General features: G+C 40.7%; 1 protein-coding gene across 1 annotated transcript; it reads right to left on the bottom strand.

Moving 5' to 3' along the window:
• Nucleotides 1-17,085: 17,085 nt before the first annotated feature.
• On the bottom strand, nt 17,086-18,057 carry LOC116100628 (olfactory receptor 14C36-like). Its single transcript, XM_031384367.1, has one exon. The coding sequence runs from the start codon at nt 18,055-18,057 to the stop codon at nt 17,086-17,088; it is 972 nt and encodes a 323-aa protein (XP_031240227.1).
• Between the last annotated feature and the right edge of the window lie 275 nt (nt 18,058-18,332).

The raw sequence follows: 18,332 nt of genomic DNA, 5'->3' as shown, positions 1-18,332 counted from the left end.
GGTCTATAAGTTGTGTCATTAGTATTCTGAACTTTTTGGCTAATATCCACTTATTAATGAGTACATACCACATATGTGCTTTTGGGTCTGGTCACCTTACTCAGGATGATATTTTCTAGTTCCATACATTTGCGTGCAGAATTCATGACGTCCTTGTTTTTATTTTATTAGATATTTTCTTTATATACATGTAAATTTCTCCTTTCCCAGTTTTCCCTCCAAAAAACAAACAAATAAACAAACAAAAACAACAAGAACAAACCCCTGTTGCCTCCTCTCTCCCCATGCCTGCCACCCCACCCTCTCCCACTTTTGGCCCTGGCATTCCCCTACACTGGGGCACAGAACCTTCGCAGGCCTAGGTCCTCTCCTCCTATTGATGATCGAATTTGCAACACTCTACTATACACATGCTGCCAGAACAATCAGACCTAGCATGTATAGTCCTTGGTTGGTGGTTGAGACCCTGGGAGCTCTAAGGGTGGTAGTTCATATTGTTGTTCACCCTAAGGGGCTGCAAACCCCTCAGCTCCATAGGTCCTTTCACTGTACCAATACCATGCAGTTTTTATCACAATTGCTCTGTAGTACAGCTTAAGGTCCAGGATTGTGATTCCACCAGAGGTTCCTTTATTGTTGAGAATAGTTTTGTCTACCCTGGGTCTTTTGTTGTTCCAGATGAATCTGCAAATTGCTCTTTCTAAGTCTGTGAAGAATTGAGTTGGAATTTTGATGGGGATTGCATTGAATCTGTAGAATGCCTTCGGTAAGATGGCCATTTTTACTATATTAATCCTGCCCATCCATGAGCATGTGAGATCTTTCCATCTTCTGAGATCTTCTTCAATTTCCTTCTTCAGAGACTTGAAGTTCTTGTCAAACAGATCTTTTACTTGCTTAGTTAGAGTTATACTGAGGTATTTTATATTATTTGTAACTATTGTGAAGGGTGTTGTTTCCCTAATTTCTTTCTCTTCCTGTTTATCCTTTGTGTATAGGAAGGCCTCTGATTTGCTTGAGTTCATTTTATATCCAGCTACTCTGCTGAAGTTTAGGAGCTCTCTGGTGGAATTTTGGGGGTCACTTAAGTATACTATCATATCATCAGCAAATAGTGATAATTTGACTTCTTCCTTTCCAATACGTATCCCTTTGATCTCCTTTTGTTGCCTAGTTGCTCTGGCTAGGACTTCAAGTATAATATTGAATAGATAGGGAGAGAGTGGGCAGCCTTGTCTAGTCTCTGATTTTAGTGGGATTGCTTCAAGTTTCTCTCCATTTAATTTGATGTTGGCTACTGGTTTTCTGTATATTGCTTTTACTGTGTTCAAATATGAGCCTTGAATTCCTGATCTTTCCAAGACTTTTAACATGAAGAGATGTTGGATATTTTCAAATGCTTTCTCAGCATCTAGGGAGATGATCATATGTTTTTTTTTTCCTTGAGTTTGTTTATGTAGTGAATTACGTTGATAGACTTCCATGTATTGAACCATTCCTGCATCCCTGGGATGAAACCTATTTGATCATGGTGGATGATTGTTTTGATGTGTTCTTTGATTCGGTTTGCAAGAATTTTATTGAGTATTTTTGTATCGATATTCATAAGGAAATTGGCCTGACATTTTCTTTCTTCGTTAGGTCTTTGTGTGGTTTAGGTATAAGAGTAATTGTGGCTTCATAGAACAAATTGGGTAGTATGTCTTCAGTTTCTATTTTGTTGAATGTCGCGCCCAACCTCGATCAGCAAGGATGAAGCAGCACACGAGCTCTTCTCAAGCAGTTTATTCAGGAACCTATAACAATCTCCTGACCCCCAGAAGAGCCAACCCACAGGCTAAATACTGTATGGACAGTCACCCAAGTAGAGCCACGTGGTGCTATCTTACATGCCCACATATGTGGAAGCGAGCCAGTAGACTGAGCCCACAGCCAAGTAAGGACTTGTTTATCTTGAGAGCACTCGCTGTCAGGCTGGCGGAAGGCGGAAGCTAGCACCATCTTTAGGGCTCGGCACATCGCAGCTCTCTACAGTTCCGCCTTTTTGTTTTTGAAAGTGTTGGTAGGAGTCCCTGGAAAAGCTTCATAACCCCCAAATCTGAGGATCTCATGGTGGGCCTGAGCCTGTTGGAGGGCAGTGCTCAAACTCTTACCCATCTTTGAGTCAGCCCCCCACTTTGGGCTGCCCTGGCTTAGGTGGCCGAGACTTATCCGTCCGCTCCATCACTGACTTGCTAGACCCTACTATCCTCGGAAGGAATACCTCACTGGGCAGGGACCAATGCACATTGAAGATTAAGGCTTCATGGCAATGAGCCATGCCTGAGGGGACTGGCCCGCCTCAATGGTAGCAAAGGCCTGTACAATCATGGCTGCATTATGCTTCTATGTGGCTCTCATATTGTAGATACACCATAGGCAAACCAGGGAGGCTAGTACCATCAGTACCGCCATAGAGCCTATGCCTGCCTATTCCTTGAGATGATCCATGGCTGTCTGTATCCAGGAAGTCAAGCCATTGGACAGACTCAGGTCCACCCGAGTGGAGTTAATGTTGACGATCGTTGTTCTTAGCTCTCTCATCTTATCTTCAAAATTTGCCGACCAATCCTGTAAGAGGAGCTCTGACAATTGCTTAGACAGATTAGCAGCCTTTGTAAATTTTTGATACTGCACCAAGGTAACACACAAGCCTTGCATCTTCCACTCACACCCCAACTATGCTAATTGCCAAAGAGTATCAATTTGTTCTTGTATTAAATCTATGCATTGATTAACTATCATAAGGCCCCCTTTGAGATGGGAATTCACAGAGGCCTGAGTATCCAATGTCTGTGCTACATTGGCTGAGATGTTGTTCAGGGTGTTGGCAGTCTGTATAGAACTGGACAAGGCAATAGCTGAGACAGTAGCCCCCACAGCAGCAAAAGTGATGGCAGTAACAATAGCTGCAGTGATGTCAAAATCTCTTTTAGGCCTGAACAACATCATGGTATTAGGGGCCTCCACAGGAACTGGTACATACCAAGGCATTCTAGTCACCACAGCCACAGGAAAAGCTGTGGCATTCCATCACAGGGCATAAAAGCATGTGTCCGGAGTGCATACTAACTTTTCTTTACCCGTGGACACACTTCCATTGCTTACAATCCACAGAAAAGGAGGCCAGAGACACACTGGTGAGGCTGAAAAGGTTTTATTGTGGTAAGAATGAAAATGAGATGAAGAACCCCAAGTACCAAAGCCACTACTTCCAGATAAATTTATATTGGTAGTAGACCCTAGGGAAAATTTAACTTTTTGATAAATTCCTCCTCCAAGCATAACCATGGGTCCCAAATCCATACAACTACCATTTACTCCACACAAAAGCCATAAATCAAAAGGATTGGTGGCAGCTTGCTGAGGATCCCTAGCAGATATATTAAGCATTCCTGTACAATACTCATTCACTACATTACTAATCATGGGGCTAAAGTTAAAATAATCTTGCTGAACCCAAACCGCTCTGCGCCCCTGACACCCAGTCCAGGGAAAAGGTCCTTCTTCTCTTGCAGATCCTCTACAAAAAGGTGCCCAGCGTGGCTGTCTGGGAGGGTCCTGGTCAGAGACTCGGGTAGGCCACCATCCCACAAGACGAGAGCCGTTGTCCGAGAATAAACTACCAGCTCCGCCCCCAAACCTAAGTTGCTGTAAAAAATCTGCTGACTGCTGAGACAATTTTATACACTGTGTATCATCTGATCTATTAATACTCATTAAAAAACACAGGCTACCTTCTAAGCTGACATTTCTATTACCCTCTATAGGGCTCATCTGATCATCAAAGGGAAGGTAGGGCAAGCCTAAGCTATTACTGCGAAATAAGTGTGGAAACACGGTTGCATCATGTCTGACCGGCATTGGCTTTGGGAACACTGACAGGATCCCCCATCTTGGCTCTGTTATTCCTTGCACCATCATTGCCACCATCACCAGGATCCCCAGGAAGGTCTTCATGGCGAATCTTCCTCACAAGGCATTCAGGCACCCACACTAGATCTTGTTGATCCTGAGGAAAAACACAAACAGAACCTCGTGCCCATGTCAGCACGGGATCAGGCCCTCGACAAGAGCCTGTCAAAATATCCTTCTACTTTACCATGCTTTTAGGTGGACCATAGGAATCCTGCTGTCTGTCCGCTGCCGAGCGGCCTTGAGCATCCAAGTTTAAGAAATTTAGAGTAAATAAGGCTAGAGATATTCTCTCCTTGGGGGTACGGCCTTGGCCTATTCCCCTTTTTTGTTTTTGCAAACATTCTTTTAAGGTGTGATAGGCACACTCCACAATTCCTTGTCCTTGAGGATTATATGGAAATCCGTGATTAAACTGTACCTCCATCTGCTTGCAGAAGGAGGCAAAGTTCTGAGCCATATAGGCTGGTCCATTGTCCATTTTTAGCTGTTGTGGTTTTCCCCATGCAGCCCATGCTTCTAAGCAATGCCCTATGACATTGCAAGCCTTTTCTCCACTCAAGGGTGTAGCATGTATGATACCTGAGCAGGTATCTACAGACACATGAACATATTTTAAGGTTCCAAACTCTGAAATGTGGGTGACATCCATTTGCCAGATCTTAAGTGGCATCAACCCTCTAGGGTTCACTCCCACACTGGGAGGATGATGATGAATCACACACTGAGGACAATCCAAGACCACCTGTCTGGCATCTGTTCTAAACAAATGGAATTTCTGTTGTATGGTTCTTGCATTTACATGAAATAATTGGTGAAACTGTCTGGCTTGGTCTAGCGATGAGCTCAAAAAAAAAAAAATGCATTCCATCCTAGTCCATTGATCAACTTTATCATTACCCTCACTTAATGGTCCAGGCAATCCTGTATGTACTCTGATATGTTGAATATAAAAGCATCTTTTTCTTTGCCAGATTAAATCTTGTAACTCTTGTAATAAGGCCTATACAGTACTACTATTCTTAATAGGACCTGCTAATTTTAATGCTTTCACTGCATTGACCACATAGGCTGAATCTGAAATCAAATTAAATGCAAATGAACATCTTTTAAACACCTCAATTACTATTTTCAACTCTACTAATTGGGGGGAGCCTGGTTGAAATTGGCATAGCACAGCTCTTGTCTCTGTATCAAATAGGCTCCGCAGCCTGTCTTTGAGCCATCAGTAAACACATTTGGTGACCCTTGAAGGGGTACAGCTGAGGTAACCTTGGGGAATATCACTGGGTACTCCTTAAAAAATGACAGCAATGGATGTTTAGGATAATGGTTATCAATCACTCCATCAAATCTACATTGCAATATATTCCAATCATCTATAGTGCCACACAAAATCTTAATTTGATGACTGGAATAGGGCACTATTATGCTGGTGGGAGTGACTCCAAAAGACTGCAAGCATTGCAGGACATCATTCAAAGCTAATGCGACAATTGCCGCGGGATAATATTCAATAGATTTATTTGGAGAAACTTTTGAATAAATCCATAATAATGGTCCTTCTTGCCATAACAATCCTGTAGGTTGACCATAGGTAGCAAATATGCACAATGCAATGGGCTGTCCTTCCTGCCATCTCTGCAACCTTTCCTCCACTTTACATAAGGCTTTTCTTGCTTCCTCTGTTAATTGCCTAGGAGAATCAAGTGCTGAGTCACCTATCAGAGTATTATACAGGGGTCTTAATTCATAATTTGGTAGCTTCAAAAAGCCTCTTACCCAATTGATATCTCCTCACAACTTTTGAAAATCATTTAGAGTCTTCAAATTATCTTTTCTTATCTCAATCTTTTGAGAAACTATCTTTTCAGGTCCAATTTTTGCTCCTAAATAATTAACCAATTCTCTTTTTGAACCTTTTCAGGAGCAATAAACAACCTTTTCTTTTTTAATAACTTAACTAATTCTTCATAGGCCTGATCTAACATTTGCTCACTCTTAGCTGCTAGCAGGATATCATCTGTATAAAGAACACATCTCAAATCTGGAAAATTCTTTCTCAAAGGAGCAATGGCTTCTCCCACATACAGTTGACACATAGTGGGGCTATTTGCCATGCCCTGAGGTAGGACTACCCATTCAAACCTCTGATCAGGTTCATCATGATTACAGGATGGAACAGTAAACGCTAATCTCTCACTATCTTTGGCACACAGAGGAATGGAGAAAAAACAATCCTTTTATGTCTATAACTGTTATAGGCCATGAGGCTGGTAAAGATGATAAAAGTGGTAAGCCACGTTAGACTGGACCCATGATCTGCATTTGTTGATTAATGGCACACAGATCATGCAACAATCTCCATTTCCCAGATTTCTTTTTAATGACAGATAGGAGTATTCCAGGGAGGTACAGATAGTTTTATATGCTTTAAGGACATCTGTTCAGCCACCACCTCTTTGGCTGCACTCAACTTTTCAGAGGAAAGTGACCACTGAGGAACCCACACTGAGTACTCCATCTTCCAAGTTATGGGAATGCCCTCCTCAGTAGCCCCTAAGAAAAACCCAGGCCTTGTCTCTTTTGTCTCTGCTGTACAGGTATGGGACTTTTCCACCCCTGCAAATACTTTCCTATTACAAAGCCTGGAGCATATCCAATATCTTGCATCATGCATTGGGCTGAATCAGAATATTCATTACTCAATTTAAATCCCGTGTCTTTTAAAAGGTCTCTTCCCCAAAGGGAGATAGGGAGCTCCAGTACATATGGCTGCATATCTCCTGAGTGACCTTCCTGGTCCTGCCACTTTAATAATCTTGTACTCGTATCTGTAGTCTTAGCATACCGTAGGCCTTGGAGTGTTTGAGAAGAGGCTTGTACGGGCCAACCTGAAGGCCAGTCTTTCTTTGCTGTGATACTCCTATCAGCCCCAGTATCCAGAAGGCCCAGGATCCTTTTACCATCAACTTTTAGCTCCAAGACGGGGCGTTGGTCCAAATCCAGGGAAAGAAAGGTCAGATCTGTACCGTGGACCCAAAACCCCTTTTTCCTCTCTCTTGATCCCTCACCGCATAGTGATCATGTAAGCTCTGCAAGATGACCAGCTGAGCAATTCTATCTCCAGGAGAGATAGCTGTTATTCCACAGGGGGAAGCTACCATGATCTTGACCACTCCTGTATAATCTGGATCTATAACGCCAGGATGGACAATAAGTCCTCTCAAGGCTGATGATGATCTCCCTAACAGCAAACCCACTGTGCCAGGTTCAAGGGGCCCTTTAAAATCTGTCTCAATTAACTGGACACCCATCTGTGGTGTTAATATGAGTCTGATGGTAGAGCAGAGGTCCAATCCTGCTGAGCCCACAGTGGCTCTCCACGGTCTCTCAGATGGCAGAGGGTTGGCTCTCTCTCCTGATTTTGTTATTTGTCCTGACTCTCTACTGCCCCATATATTTGCAGGCCCTGGGGTCGTGGGCCCCGCTGTTCATTTTTTGGACGAGCACCACAATAACTTTGAGCCAAGGGCTGGCCATTTATGTCTTTCACAGAGCGGCATTCATTAGCCCAATGGTTCCCCTTCTTACATTTTGGACATAACCCTGGCTGCCTGGGGTGTTGTCCACTTCCTGTACTTTCTGTACTTCCTCTTTCAGGGCATTGTCCTTTAAGGTGTCCCATCTTGCTGCACTTGAAACAAGCTCCTGGACTTCCTACTCCTTTTCTGGTCAATTGTACTACTGTGGCAGCAAGGCCAGCATTGGTCAACGGCCCTCCAAGTTCTCTACACACTTTCATCCAGGCTTCAAGCCCTTTGTTCTTATAAGGGGTGATAGCGGCTCTACACTCTTTGGTGAACTGCTCATAGACCAACTGTTTTATTAGTGGCATAGCGGTATCCGGGTTGCCAAAAATTTCCCCTGCCGCTTCCACTAATCGTGCCACAAAGTCTGAAAAAGGTTCCATGGGGCCCTGTAGAATCTTGGTCAAGTTCCCACTCACCTCCCCTTTGTTAGGAAGAGATTTCCAAGCCTTGATAGCTATCTGGTTTATTTATTCATAAACCTGATTGGGGTACCCTGTCTGCTGGTTGGCGAATCTCCCCTGCCCAAGCAACATATCTCTATCCCAGGCTGGATTTCCATTTCTCTGATTAATGGCTGCTTGCTCGGTGGCATACTCAATCAAGAAAGCTCTCCAATCTAAGTATTGCCCTGGACTTAAGCAAGCACAGGTTAGGCCACTCCAATCACTAAGTGTCATGCAATGTCTGCTTAATGCCTCTACTTGAGCCAATGTGAAGGAGGCAGTAATGCCATAGGTATGAACCGACTCCGCAAGGGATTTGATAACCTTAAAATCAAGCGGTTCCTCGTACCTGTTCCCCTGTGGGTCTTGGTATACAGGATAGGCAAATTGTAATTTTGTTCTTACTTGTGTCCACACCCCTGGGCAGAAAGATCTCCCTACATTCAGGGGCTGAACAGGCTGAGCTGTCTGAATGGCTTCCGGGTATGGAAGGGGAGTTGAGGGCACCAACAGGGCTTTCTCCTTTTCCTTTTTCTTCTCCCTTTTTCTCATAGCAGTCCTTTCCAGCTGTTCTATTAAAGCGTGTAGCTCCCCCTCAGAATCCATGCCCTCTGAATCCTCAAAATATTTAAGATCAGGATAGAGAGGATCCTTCTTCTTGCCTCCCTTTTTGATTTCTACCTTCTCAGATCTTTCCTCTTGCAACTGTTCTAAGGCTGATTCTCCCTTCTTGACTGCTTTGCAGCATCTCTGATCTTCTAAACAGCTCCTCACCATCTTCCAGACTGGTATTACTCCATGTTTCAGGGTGCCTTGCTCCCAGGCAAAATCTAGGTCCCTGCTGAGCTTATTCCAGCAGGACACCGAAAGGTTCCTGGACACCACAAACCATGGGGCCACTGTGTCGCACTCACGCAAAAGTCTTTCTAAGGTTGACTTCTTAATTTTCAAATTCTTGGCTAAAAGCAGCTCCTAAAGAACCAGAAAAATTGGATGTGACTGACATGATCCCATGATTAAATATCACTTTCGGTTCGCTACTCTGCGAACTTTATGCTTTTGGTTCGCTACTCCTCGAACTTTCCTGTTCTCTCCTTTTATCTACAGAGTAGAGCAATACTAGCCGCACTTCCACAGACTTTATCGTCCCATCTTACTTCAGGAACTTACCAGTGCACTGCCCTGACTGAAGGAGTTCTGAGCCTTGATGATTCCCCATACGGGCCACCAGGTTGTTGCGCCCATCCTCGATGACGCAACACACGAGCTCTTCTCAAGCAGTTTATTCAGGGACCTAGAACAATCTTCTGACCCCAGGAAGAGCCAACCCACAGGCTAAATACTGTATGGGCAGCTACCCAAGTAAAGCCGCATGGCGCTATCTTACAGGCCCACATATGTGGAAGCAAGCCAGTAGACTCAGCCCACAGCCAAGTAAGGACTTGTTTATCTCGAGAGCACTCACCATTGGGCTGGCGGAAGGCGGAAGCCAGCGCCAAATTTAGGGCACAGTGCATCGCAGCTCTCTACAGTTGAATAGTTTGAGGAGTATTGGTATTAGGTCTTCTTTGGAGATTTGATAAAACTCTGCACTAAACCCATCTGGTCCTGGGCTTTTTTTGGTTGGGAGACTATTAATGATTGTTTCTATTTCCTTAGCAGATATGGGACTATTTAGATCGTTGATCTAATCTTGATTTAACTTTGGTACCTGGTATCTGTCAAGAAAATTGTCCATTTCATCCAGGTTTTCCAGTTTTGTTGAGTATAGGCTTTTATAGTAGGATCTCATGATTCTTTGGATTTCCTCAGTGTCTGTTGTTATGTCTCCCTTTTCATTTCTGATCTTGTTAATTAGGAAACTATCTCTGTGCCCTCTAGTTAGTCTGCCTAAAGTTTATCTATTTTGTTGACTTTCTCAAAGAACCAGTTCTTGGTTTGGTTAATTCTTTGTATAGTTATTTTTGTTTCTATTTGGTTGATTTCAGCACTGAGTTTGATTATTTCCTGCCTTTGACTCCTCTTGGGAGAATTTGCTTGTTTTTGTGCTAGCACCTTAAGGTGTGCTGTAAAATTGCTGGTGTATGCTCTCTCCATTTTCTTTTTGGAGGCACTTAAAGCTATGACTCTTCCTCTTAGGACTGCTTTTATTGTGTCCCATAAGTTTGGGTATGTTGTGGCTTCATTTTCATTAAACACTAGAAAGTCTTTAATTTCTTTCTTTATTCCTTCCTTGACCAAGTTATCATTGAGTAGAGTGTTGTTAATCTTCCCCTTGTATGTGAGCATTCTATTGTTTATGTTGTTATTGAGGAGCAACCTTAGTCCACGGGATCTGATAGGATACAAGGAATTATTTCAATCTTCTTGTATCTGTTGAGGCCTGATTTGTGACCAATTATATGGTCACATTTGGAGAAGGTACCATGAGGTGCTGAGAAGAAGGTATATCCTTTTGTTTTAGGATAAAAAGTTCTATAGATATCTGTTAAATCCATCTGTTTCATAAGTTCTGTTAGTCTCACTGTATCCTTGTTTAGTTTCTGTTTCCATAATCTGTCCATTGCAGAGAGTGGGGTGTTGAAATCTCCCTCTATGATTGTGTGAGGTGTAATGTGTGCTTTGAGCTTTAGTAAAATTTCTTTTATGAATGTAGATGCCCTTGCATTTGGAGCATAGAGGTTCAGAATTGAGAGTTCATCTTGGTAGATCATATCTTTGATGAGTATGAAGTGTCCCTTCTTATCTTTTTTGAACACTTTAGGGTGAAAGTCGATTTTATTCAATATTAGAATGGCTACTCCAGCTTTTTTCTTGGGACCATTGGCTTGGAGAATTGTTTTCCAGCCTTTTATTTTGAGGTAGTGTGTGTCTTTGTCTCTGAGGTGGGTTTCCTGTATGCAGCAAAATGTTGGGTCCTGTTTACGTACCCAATCTGATAGTCTATGTCTTTTTATTGCAGAATTGAGTCCATTAATATTAATAGATATTAAGGAAAAGTAATTGTTGCTTCTTGTTAGTTTTGTAGTTAGAGTTGGCATTCCATTCATGTGTCTATCTTCTTTTAGTTTTGTTGGAAGATTACATTTTTGCTTTTTCAGGGATGTAGTTCCCTTCCTTGTGTTGGAGTTTTCCATGTATTACTCTTTGAAGGGCTGGATTTGTGGAGATATATTGTGTGAATTTGGTTTTGTCATGGAATACTTTGGTTTCTCCATCTATGGTGATTGAGAGTTTTTCTGGGTATAGCATTCTGGGCTGGCATTTGTGTTCTATTAGGGTCTGTATGACATTTGCCCAGGATCTTCTAGCTTTCGTAGTCTCTCGTGAGAAGTCTTGTGTAATTCTGATAGGCCTGCTTTTATATGTTACTTGAACTTTTTCCCTTACTGCTTTTAGTATTCTTTCTTTGTTTCGTGCATTTCTTGTTTTGACTATTATGTGGCAGGAGGAATTTCTTTTCTGTTCCAGTCTATTTGGGGTTCTATAGGCTTCTTGTATGTTCATGGGCATCTCTTTCTTTAGGTTAGGGAAGTATTCTTTTATAATTTTGTTGAAGATATTTACTGGCCCTTTAAGTTGGAGGTCTTCACTCTCTTCTATACCTATTATTCCTAGGTTTGGTCTTCTTATTGTGTCCTGGATTTCCTGTATGTTTTGGGTTAGGGTCTTTTTGCTTTTTGCATTTTCTTTGACTGTTCTGTCAATGTTGTCTATTTTATCTTCTGCCCCTGAGATTCTCTCTTCTATCTCTTGTATTCTGTTGCTAATGCTTGCATCTATGTTTCCTGTCTTCTTTCCTAAGATTTCTAACTCCAGAGTTGTCTCTTTTTGTAATTTCTTTATTCTTTCTATTTCCATTTTTAGGTCCTGGATGGTTTTTCTCAATTCCTTCACCTGTTTGTTTGTGTTTTTCTGCAGTTCCTTAAGGGATTTTTGAGTTTGCTTTTTAAGTGCTTATGCTTGTTTACTTGTGTTCTCCTGTAATTCTTTATGGGATGTTTTGGTTTCCTCTTTAAGGGCTTGCACCTCTTTACCTGTGTTGTTTTGTATTTCTTTAAGGGAGTTATTCATGTCCTTCTTAAGTTCCTCTATCAGCATTGTGAGATATGATTTTAGATCCAATTCTTGCTTTTCCAGGGTTTTGGGATACCCAGGACTTGCTGTAGTGGGAGTACTAGGTTCTGATGAAGCCAAGTAGTCTTGGTTTCTGTTGGTAGGATTCTTCCATTTGCCTTTTGCCATCTCTTGATTTTTGGTGTTAGATGTTCTTAGTGTCTCTGACTAGAGCTTGTCTTGTCCCTGTTGCCCTTCAGCTCCCCTGTGTCTTGTATGGCCTGTGCCTCCAGGCTGGCTGTTCCTGTCTTAGAAACTCACTGGAGAGAAAATGGCAGCACTCACCCGAGTCTCTGGGTTAAAGCGCTCCCTGGTGGTAGGCCCTCCACTTTTAGGGAAGGGACAGAGAAGGTCACTCATCCACCTCTGTCACTCAGAAGCTGAGCAGATCCAGTCCCTGCTGCCCTGCGACTCCCCTGTGACTTGTAGGGCCTGTGCCTCTCGTCTGACTGGTCCTGTCTACATGTCCTTGTTTTGTAATTTTTGGATAGTATTCCAACTGATATTCTTAATTTGTTTTCTACAATAAATTTAAATGTTTCTATGAGTTTTATATTTTTGTGAACTTCTAGTTTGTGAGCAATATTCACATCTCCACAAAAGTATAACTTTATTAATATTGTTTTTAGCCTCATATACTGAGAATTATAAATGGTCAACTGATGTATCTGGGACATACACTCATTGATCTTTTAGTCAGGCCTTTGTATAAGTGAGAAAATATTATTCTGTAATCTAATATAATTTTAAAATTATTTTGGATTTTGTGAAAATATTGTAATATGTTTATTTTTAATATTCAAGCTGTTTTGGTAATATATAAATTCACTGTACATAGAGAACTAGATTTTACAGAAATAATTTCTTTCATACAGATCATGTACTTTGTTATTCATCCCAGTCTAATTCACTATCTTTAGGATTCTGCTCCCCTGTCCTTCTCCCAAGAGCCTACTTCATTCCAGCAATGCCCCTTCTGATTTGTATGTGCTTTTAAGGATTCGAGGACACACAAATTAGAAACAACATGTATATATCTTATTTTATGGAATATGACAACTTATAGTTGCATCTATTTTTCAGTTAAGAATATTTATATTTTTCAATTCTTTACACTTTTATTAACACACTTACAAAAAGTACCATACAAACACTGAGAATATTAAATAACTTTGGAAGCAGAAGTTATAGTTTCTGCTGACATACAAGTGACAATTCTGGGCTGTTGGCACAAAGTAATCAACATTTATAACCCTACTACTATCTATCAATCATAAGTTAAAATCATAGGCACTAGTTCATTAAATCTACATTTCTTCTGTACGATTAACCACAGTAAATCCTTAGATTTTTCCCAGACAGAAAAACTGGCAATACACAAAGGCTTTCTAGTAAAAAGGCAATTTTTCTCTTTAGGAAACTAAAAGCCAATAATCTGTGGTAGCGCAGCAGCAGCTGAAATAATGTCACCAAACTCAGATCCAAAATATATTTTTAAACAAGTGGTGACATAGTTTAATTAAAAAAAAAAATAGATATTTTTTTCTGATACAGCCACTTAAAAAAATGTTGAATAACCTGATATTCCTTTTGAAACTGATTATCTAACTTATAAACAAATGTAATAGATGGTTCATTAAAGTTCTTTTAACTTCTTAGAGTGCAGCATTTATTATTATTTTTCAACTGTTACACTAAACAGACCTGCTTGCTGTGTGCACATGTGACTCTACAGAGACAGCGGCTACTTCTTTGTCACTTATGAGACACACCACTACAGAGTGTATGTTCCATCTCTGTTGGAAAAACAAAAGTTTTTAGCTCATCATTATGGATAAACCTGACACCCTCCTTTCCCTCTCATCCCTTCAAATGAAAGGATACAATGTCTTCCATTCTACACTATAGTTCAGGCACTGTTGCTGCTTGTTCTAGTGAGCTCTATGTCTTCCTTTGGTCCAGCATCAGCCATGACAGGCTGAGTCTCAGTTATCATCAACTCGATGCTTTCCTGAGAGGGAAGCTTTCCTTCCCTTTCTCTCTGCATTTCTACTTGCACTTTATAGAACATTCTCTACTTACAGGAAACGAGTTCAAATCCCCCCCACCTTTATGTGACTCAACTGCCAATATTTAAAACTGTCCAGATTAAAAAACAGACCTCATTATAAAAAATGAGAATTCAGCTAGAGTTATAGTTTGCTAATAATCCGATAAAAACAAGACAGTTGACTTCAAGGGGTATATATACACATATGCCATTAGAGAGCAAGTATTTAGCAAAGTAGAGCTAGATGATTTGTTACCAAACGATGGGAACATTGATGTAAGGCAAAATTTAAGTTAAAATGGACAGTATTTTATAAAGATTCTTCATACAGTTATTCAGTTTAAAGTGGATTGACTCCCACATAATAGACCATTCTGCCACTCACGAGCAACAATACAACTGTCATTAGCAGAGAGTTCTATAGTTAAGTGCATAGATTTCCCCTCCTCCTCTGATATAGTTTTGTTCCAAGTTGTAAGAGCTGAGGTTTTATTTTGTCAAGAACAAAGACACATATAACTGTCCTTTCACATCATAGAAACCTAGGAATGGAAAAGAGATCTTTTAGTTGTGTGACAGAAACAGCATGTGAGTAAGTTGGCTTCAATAGCAATGGCAGTCTTTCCTGAGCCAGGAATTAAAAAGTTAGAAAGATTGTATAACTGATAGTGAGCCCTTCTGGCAATCAAAAACAAGTGCACACAAGTCTGAGATGTTGGTGCAAGGCAGTGGGCGTGCCCTGTGACCCCAACGGGACATGCCTACAGGGAGCTATGCTTATGTGTAAGGTACTTTCCCCAATGAGCCTGCAAAGTAGTTTATACAATGCTCTTCAACACAGGTGGCAGCAGGTTTGAAGTCTGTAGTTCCAGCCCTTCCTCTCTCTTTCCCAATCTGGATAATTTACTGTGTCCTGAAGGACTAATAGAACAATTTAACTAGTCAGAATATTAGTTCTTGTTAACACAATATTTATTGATACTATTTGTACAGTAAAGTAGGTTGAACATGCAATTTTGGATAGCCTAGGTTCACCATCTTCCCATGTGCATAGGTACTCTCTTTACAAATGGGCATTTCTCTTTGGCATCCAGTAGGTATTTGCCCAGATATTGGCCTCTGTCAAATAATAACATGACCCATGTTTCTAGTTAACAAAACTAAATGAGCCCATGGAGAGTGACTGCATGATTTCCAAACACATCCGATGTCGAGTGCCATTAAAGTGCTGCTTCCTTGTCTCCATCAGTTGTGCTATTAAGACAGAGAGGCTGGGAGTTTGCAAACCCCAAGAGTCTCATCTGAAGAGTCTGCATAGAAAAGTTGGTTTCAGCTTGGTGAAGGGTGTCCATGAAGCTGTGGACATCTGTGTCCTCATCTCTGCTGGTCAGTAACAGCCATCTTTCCAACTGTCATCTTTCATGCTACCATAAGTTTTAGGAGCTGGCAATCATCTTCTAACAGGCTGTACAAGCTTGCTGCGAGGCACTGGGATACCCCCCGAAGAAGGGGCACTAGGCCAGGGCAGGCCACTCCTCTATTTTTCTAGAAAACAGCATAATCTCATTCTTCTTAGTAGCTGGATAAAATTCCATTGTGAATATATACCAATTCATTTTCCAGTAATTCATTGATCAATATCTAAGACAGACAAAAATGTCAAATTGTGCCAGGATGCAGAGGACCTGCACAAGTTCTACGAAAACAAAACCTAGAGTGCAAAAGGAGAACTAAATAAAAAGTGCCAGCTCTAATTGAGGACATATTTGCAACTGATATCTGTTCAGAAAGGGAAGAAGAGTTTTCTCTAATAGAGAGTCACTGGTTTTATCAACCATGCTCCAGGGCATGGCTCAGGTCCAGAAGTAGTTGGCTAAAAAAGCAGATTCCATGTTTTGTTTTTGTTTGTCTGTTTTGATTTTAATATCCTCTTTGAAGGCTCCATCCAAAAAGGCAAGGCCATACCACTAAGTACCAAAAAAAAAAAAAAAAAAAAAAAAAAAAAAAAAAAAAAAACCTACTGAAATCTCATACTAGTGTTAAAAATTAACAATATATCAGAAAGCTCTAGAAGTAAAAAAGATATCATACACAAAAGGACTAGACAACAAGAAATAACCAAAAGTGCAATTAAAATAAAGCAAATATTAAAAGTAAACTAATAGAAAGAATCAATGTAGTTAGGGTTTTATTTGTGTGAGGCAACCCCATGACCATGGCAAATCTTATAACGAAAAACATTTCATTAATCTGGATTACAGTTCAGAGGTTGAGTCCATTATCCTTCTGGTGGGAAGCATGGTAGCATGAAAGCAGACATGGTGCTGTTGAATTACTGAGAGATGTACATCTGAATCCATAAGCAGCTGGAAGTGACTGTGATACACTGTCCATGATTGAGCTTCTGAGACCTTAAGGCCAACCCCATAGCTATACACCTTCTCCAAAAAAGCCAAACCTACTGCAAGAAGGTCCCATATCACAATAAGGCCTTATTGGCCAAAGGGGGTCATTTTTATTTAAATTTCTACAACACCTGTATCTGATTTGTGAGTGTGTGTGTGCGTGTGTGTGTGTGTGTGTGTGTGTGTGTGTGTGTTGTATGCTGTTTCTTGGGCTCTTTTTAATATTTGTTTTGAACTAATCTGAAGTACTTGTTTTTGCTTCATATTCTTATACTTATTTTGTTTCATTTTAATAGTAACCATTAGAATCCTGTTTGTTTTTCAATGTGAGATAGAAAGCATATGGTTCTGGATAGGAGGACAGGTGAAACGAAATTAGAACAAGCAGAGGCAGGGATAATTGTAATCAGAAAATATGTGGAAAATATTTTTTGAATAAAAAATGAAAATCTTGTAAATATGTGCACTTGTGTGTGCTTGTGTATTTCTGTACAAACTTTTTTAATTTAATCAGTTCTCTTCCTCTACAAAACCCTGAAAAATACATGTTCCTTTACATACAAATATGGGAAAAAAATTCTTGATGTAAGTTTCCTCACAGCCTCCTTTATCTGTCTGTTTCTAAGACTATAGATGATAGGATTTAAGAATGGTGGAACAATGGTATAAAATACAGAAAGCGTCATCTCCTTAACTACTTCTAATGTTACTACTGGAGGTCTTAGATACACATAGGCAGCAGAACTAAGAAAGACAGACACCACAACAATGTGAGGGACACAGGTGGAAAAGGCTTTCCCTCTCTCTCCTTTGACAGGAACCTTCAACACAGTTGAGAATATATGAACATATGATATGACGATAAAGACAAAGCAGCTACCACTGACCACAATGGCAGACAGAAGAATTAGGAGTTTGTTGTTAAAGGTGTCAGAGCAAGAAAGCCTCAACAGTGAGGGGATATCACAGAAAAACTGAGGGACCACATTAGAGTGACAGAAGGACAGCTGAAATGTTTTGAAAGTATGCACACTTGCAAGGACAAGAGAGCTGAGTAGGGAAACCAGTGTCATCTGAACACAGTACAGGTGATTCATAATCACAGGATAGAAGAGAGGCTTGCAGATGGCCACATAGCGGTCCTGAGCCATGATGGTAAGAAATAGGATTTCTACACATGCACAAAAATAGACAAAAAATATCTGTGCTGCACACCCACCTACAGAAATATTCCTGTGGTCAGTGAGAGAGTTGATACAGGCATTGGGCACAGTGACAGAAACGTAGCACATGTCTAAAATGGACAGATTCCTGAGGAAGAAGTACATGGGTGTGTTCAGGGTCTGGTCAACTGTGGTAGCAATGATGATGGTAAGGTTCCCTAACAGGCTGCCCAGGTACACCAGCAGGAACAGTACACTGAGTAGGATCCTGAGCTCCCAAGACTTAGCAAAATTCTCCAGCAGGAACTCAGTCACCAGGGTGGAGTTGGCCATAGTCTCAAAGTGCAGATTTATCTGAAAAAGAAAATCAGTGACAGAGAATAACTTAAATTAACTCATAGAACACTAGCATTTTTGTTAAAATGCTGTTTTCTAAATCTGGATTTTATGTGTGAAAATATAGCATTTGTTTCTTTGGCTTGCATCCATTTTCTTAAACATGCTTATTTAGTAACAGGCATAGTGTGGCTGTATCTCTAATTGTATGTATGATGGCAATCACTTATAATAAGTTTCCATGCTAATAACTGTCTCATAAACCCTATATA

The sequence above is a fragment of the Mastomys coucha genome, unplaced genomic scaffold (assembly GCF_008632895.1).
Source record: "Mastomys coucha isolate ucsf_1 unplaced genomic scaffold, UCSF_Mcou_1 pScaffold21, whole genome shotgun sequence".
Lineage (NCBI taxonomy): Eukaryota > Metazoa > Chordata > Mammalia > Rodentia > Muridae > Mastomys > Mastomys coucha.
This window is presented reverse-complemented; position numbering and strand designations above follow the sequence as displayed.

What these genes read in the sequence shown, in the direction of transcription:
- LOC116100628 (XM_031384367.1), bottom strand. Translation starts at nt 18,057, where the DNA reads ATGGCCAACTCCACCCTGGTGACTGAGTTCCTGCTGGAGAATTTTGCT.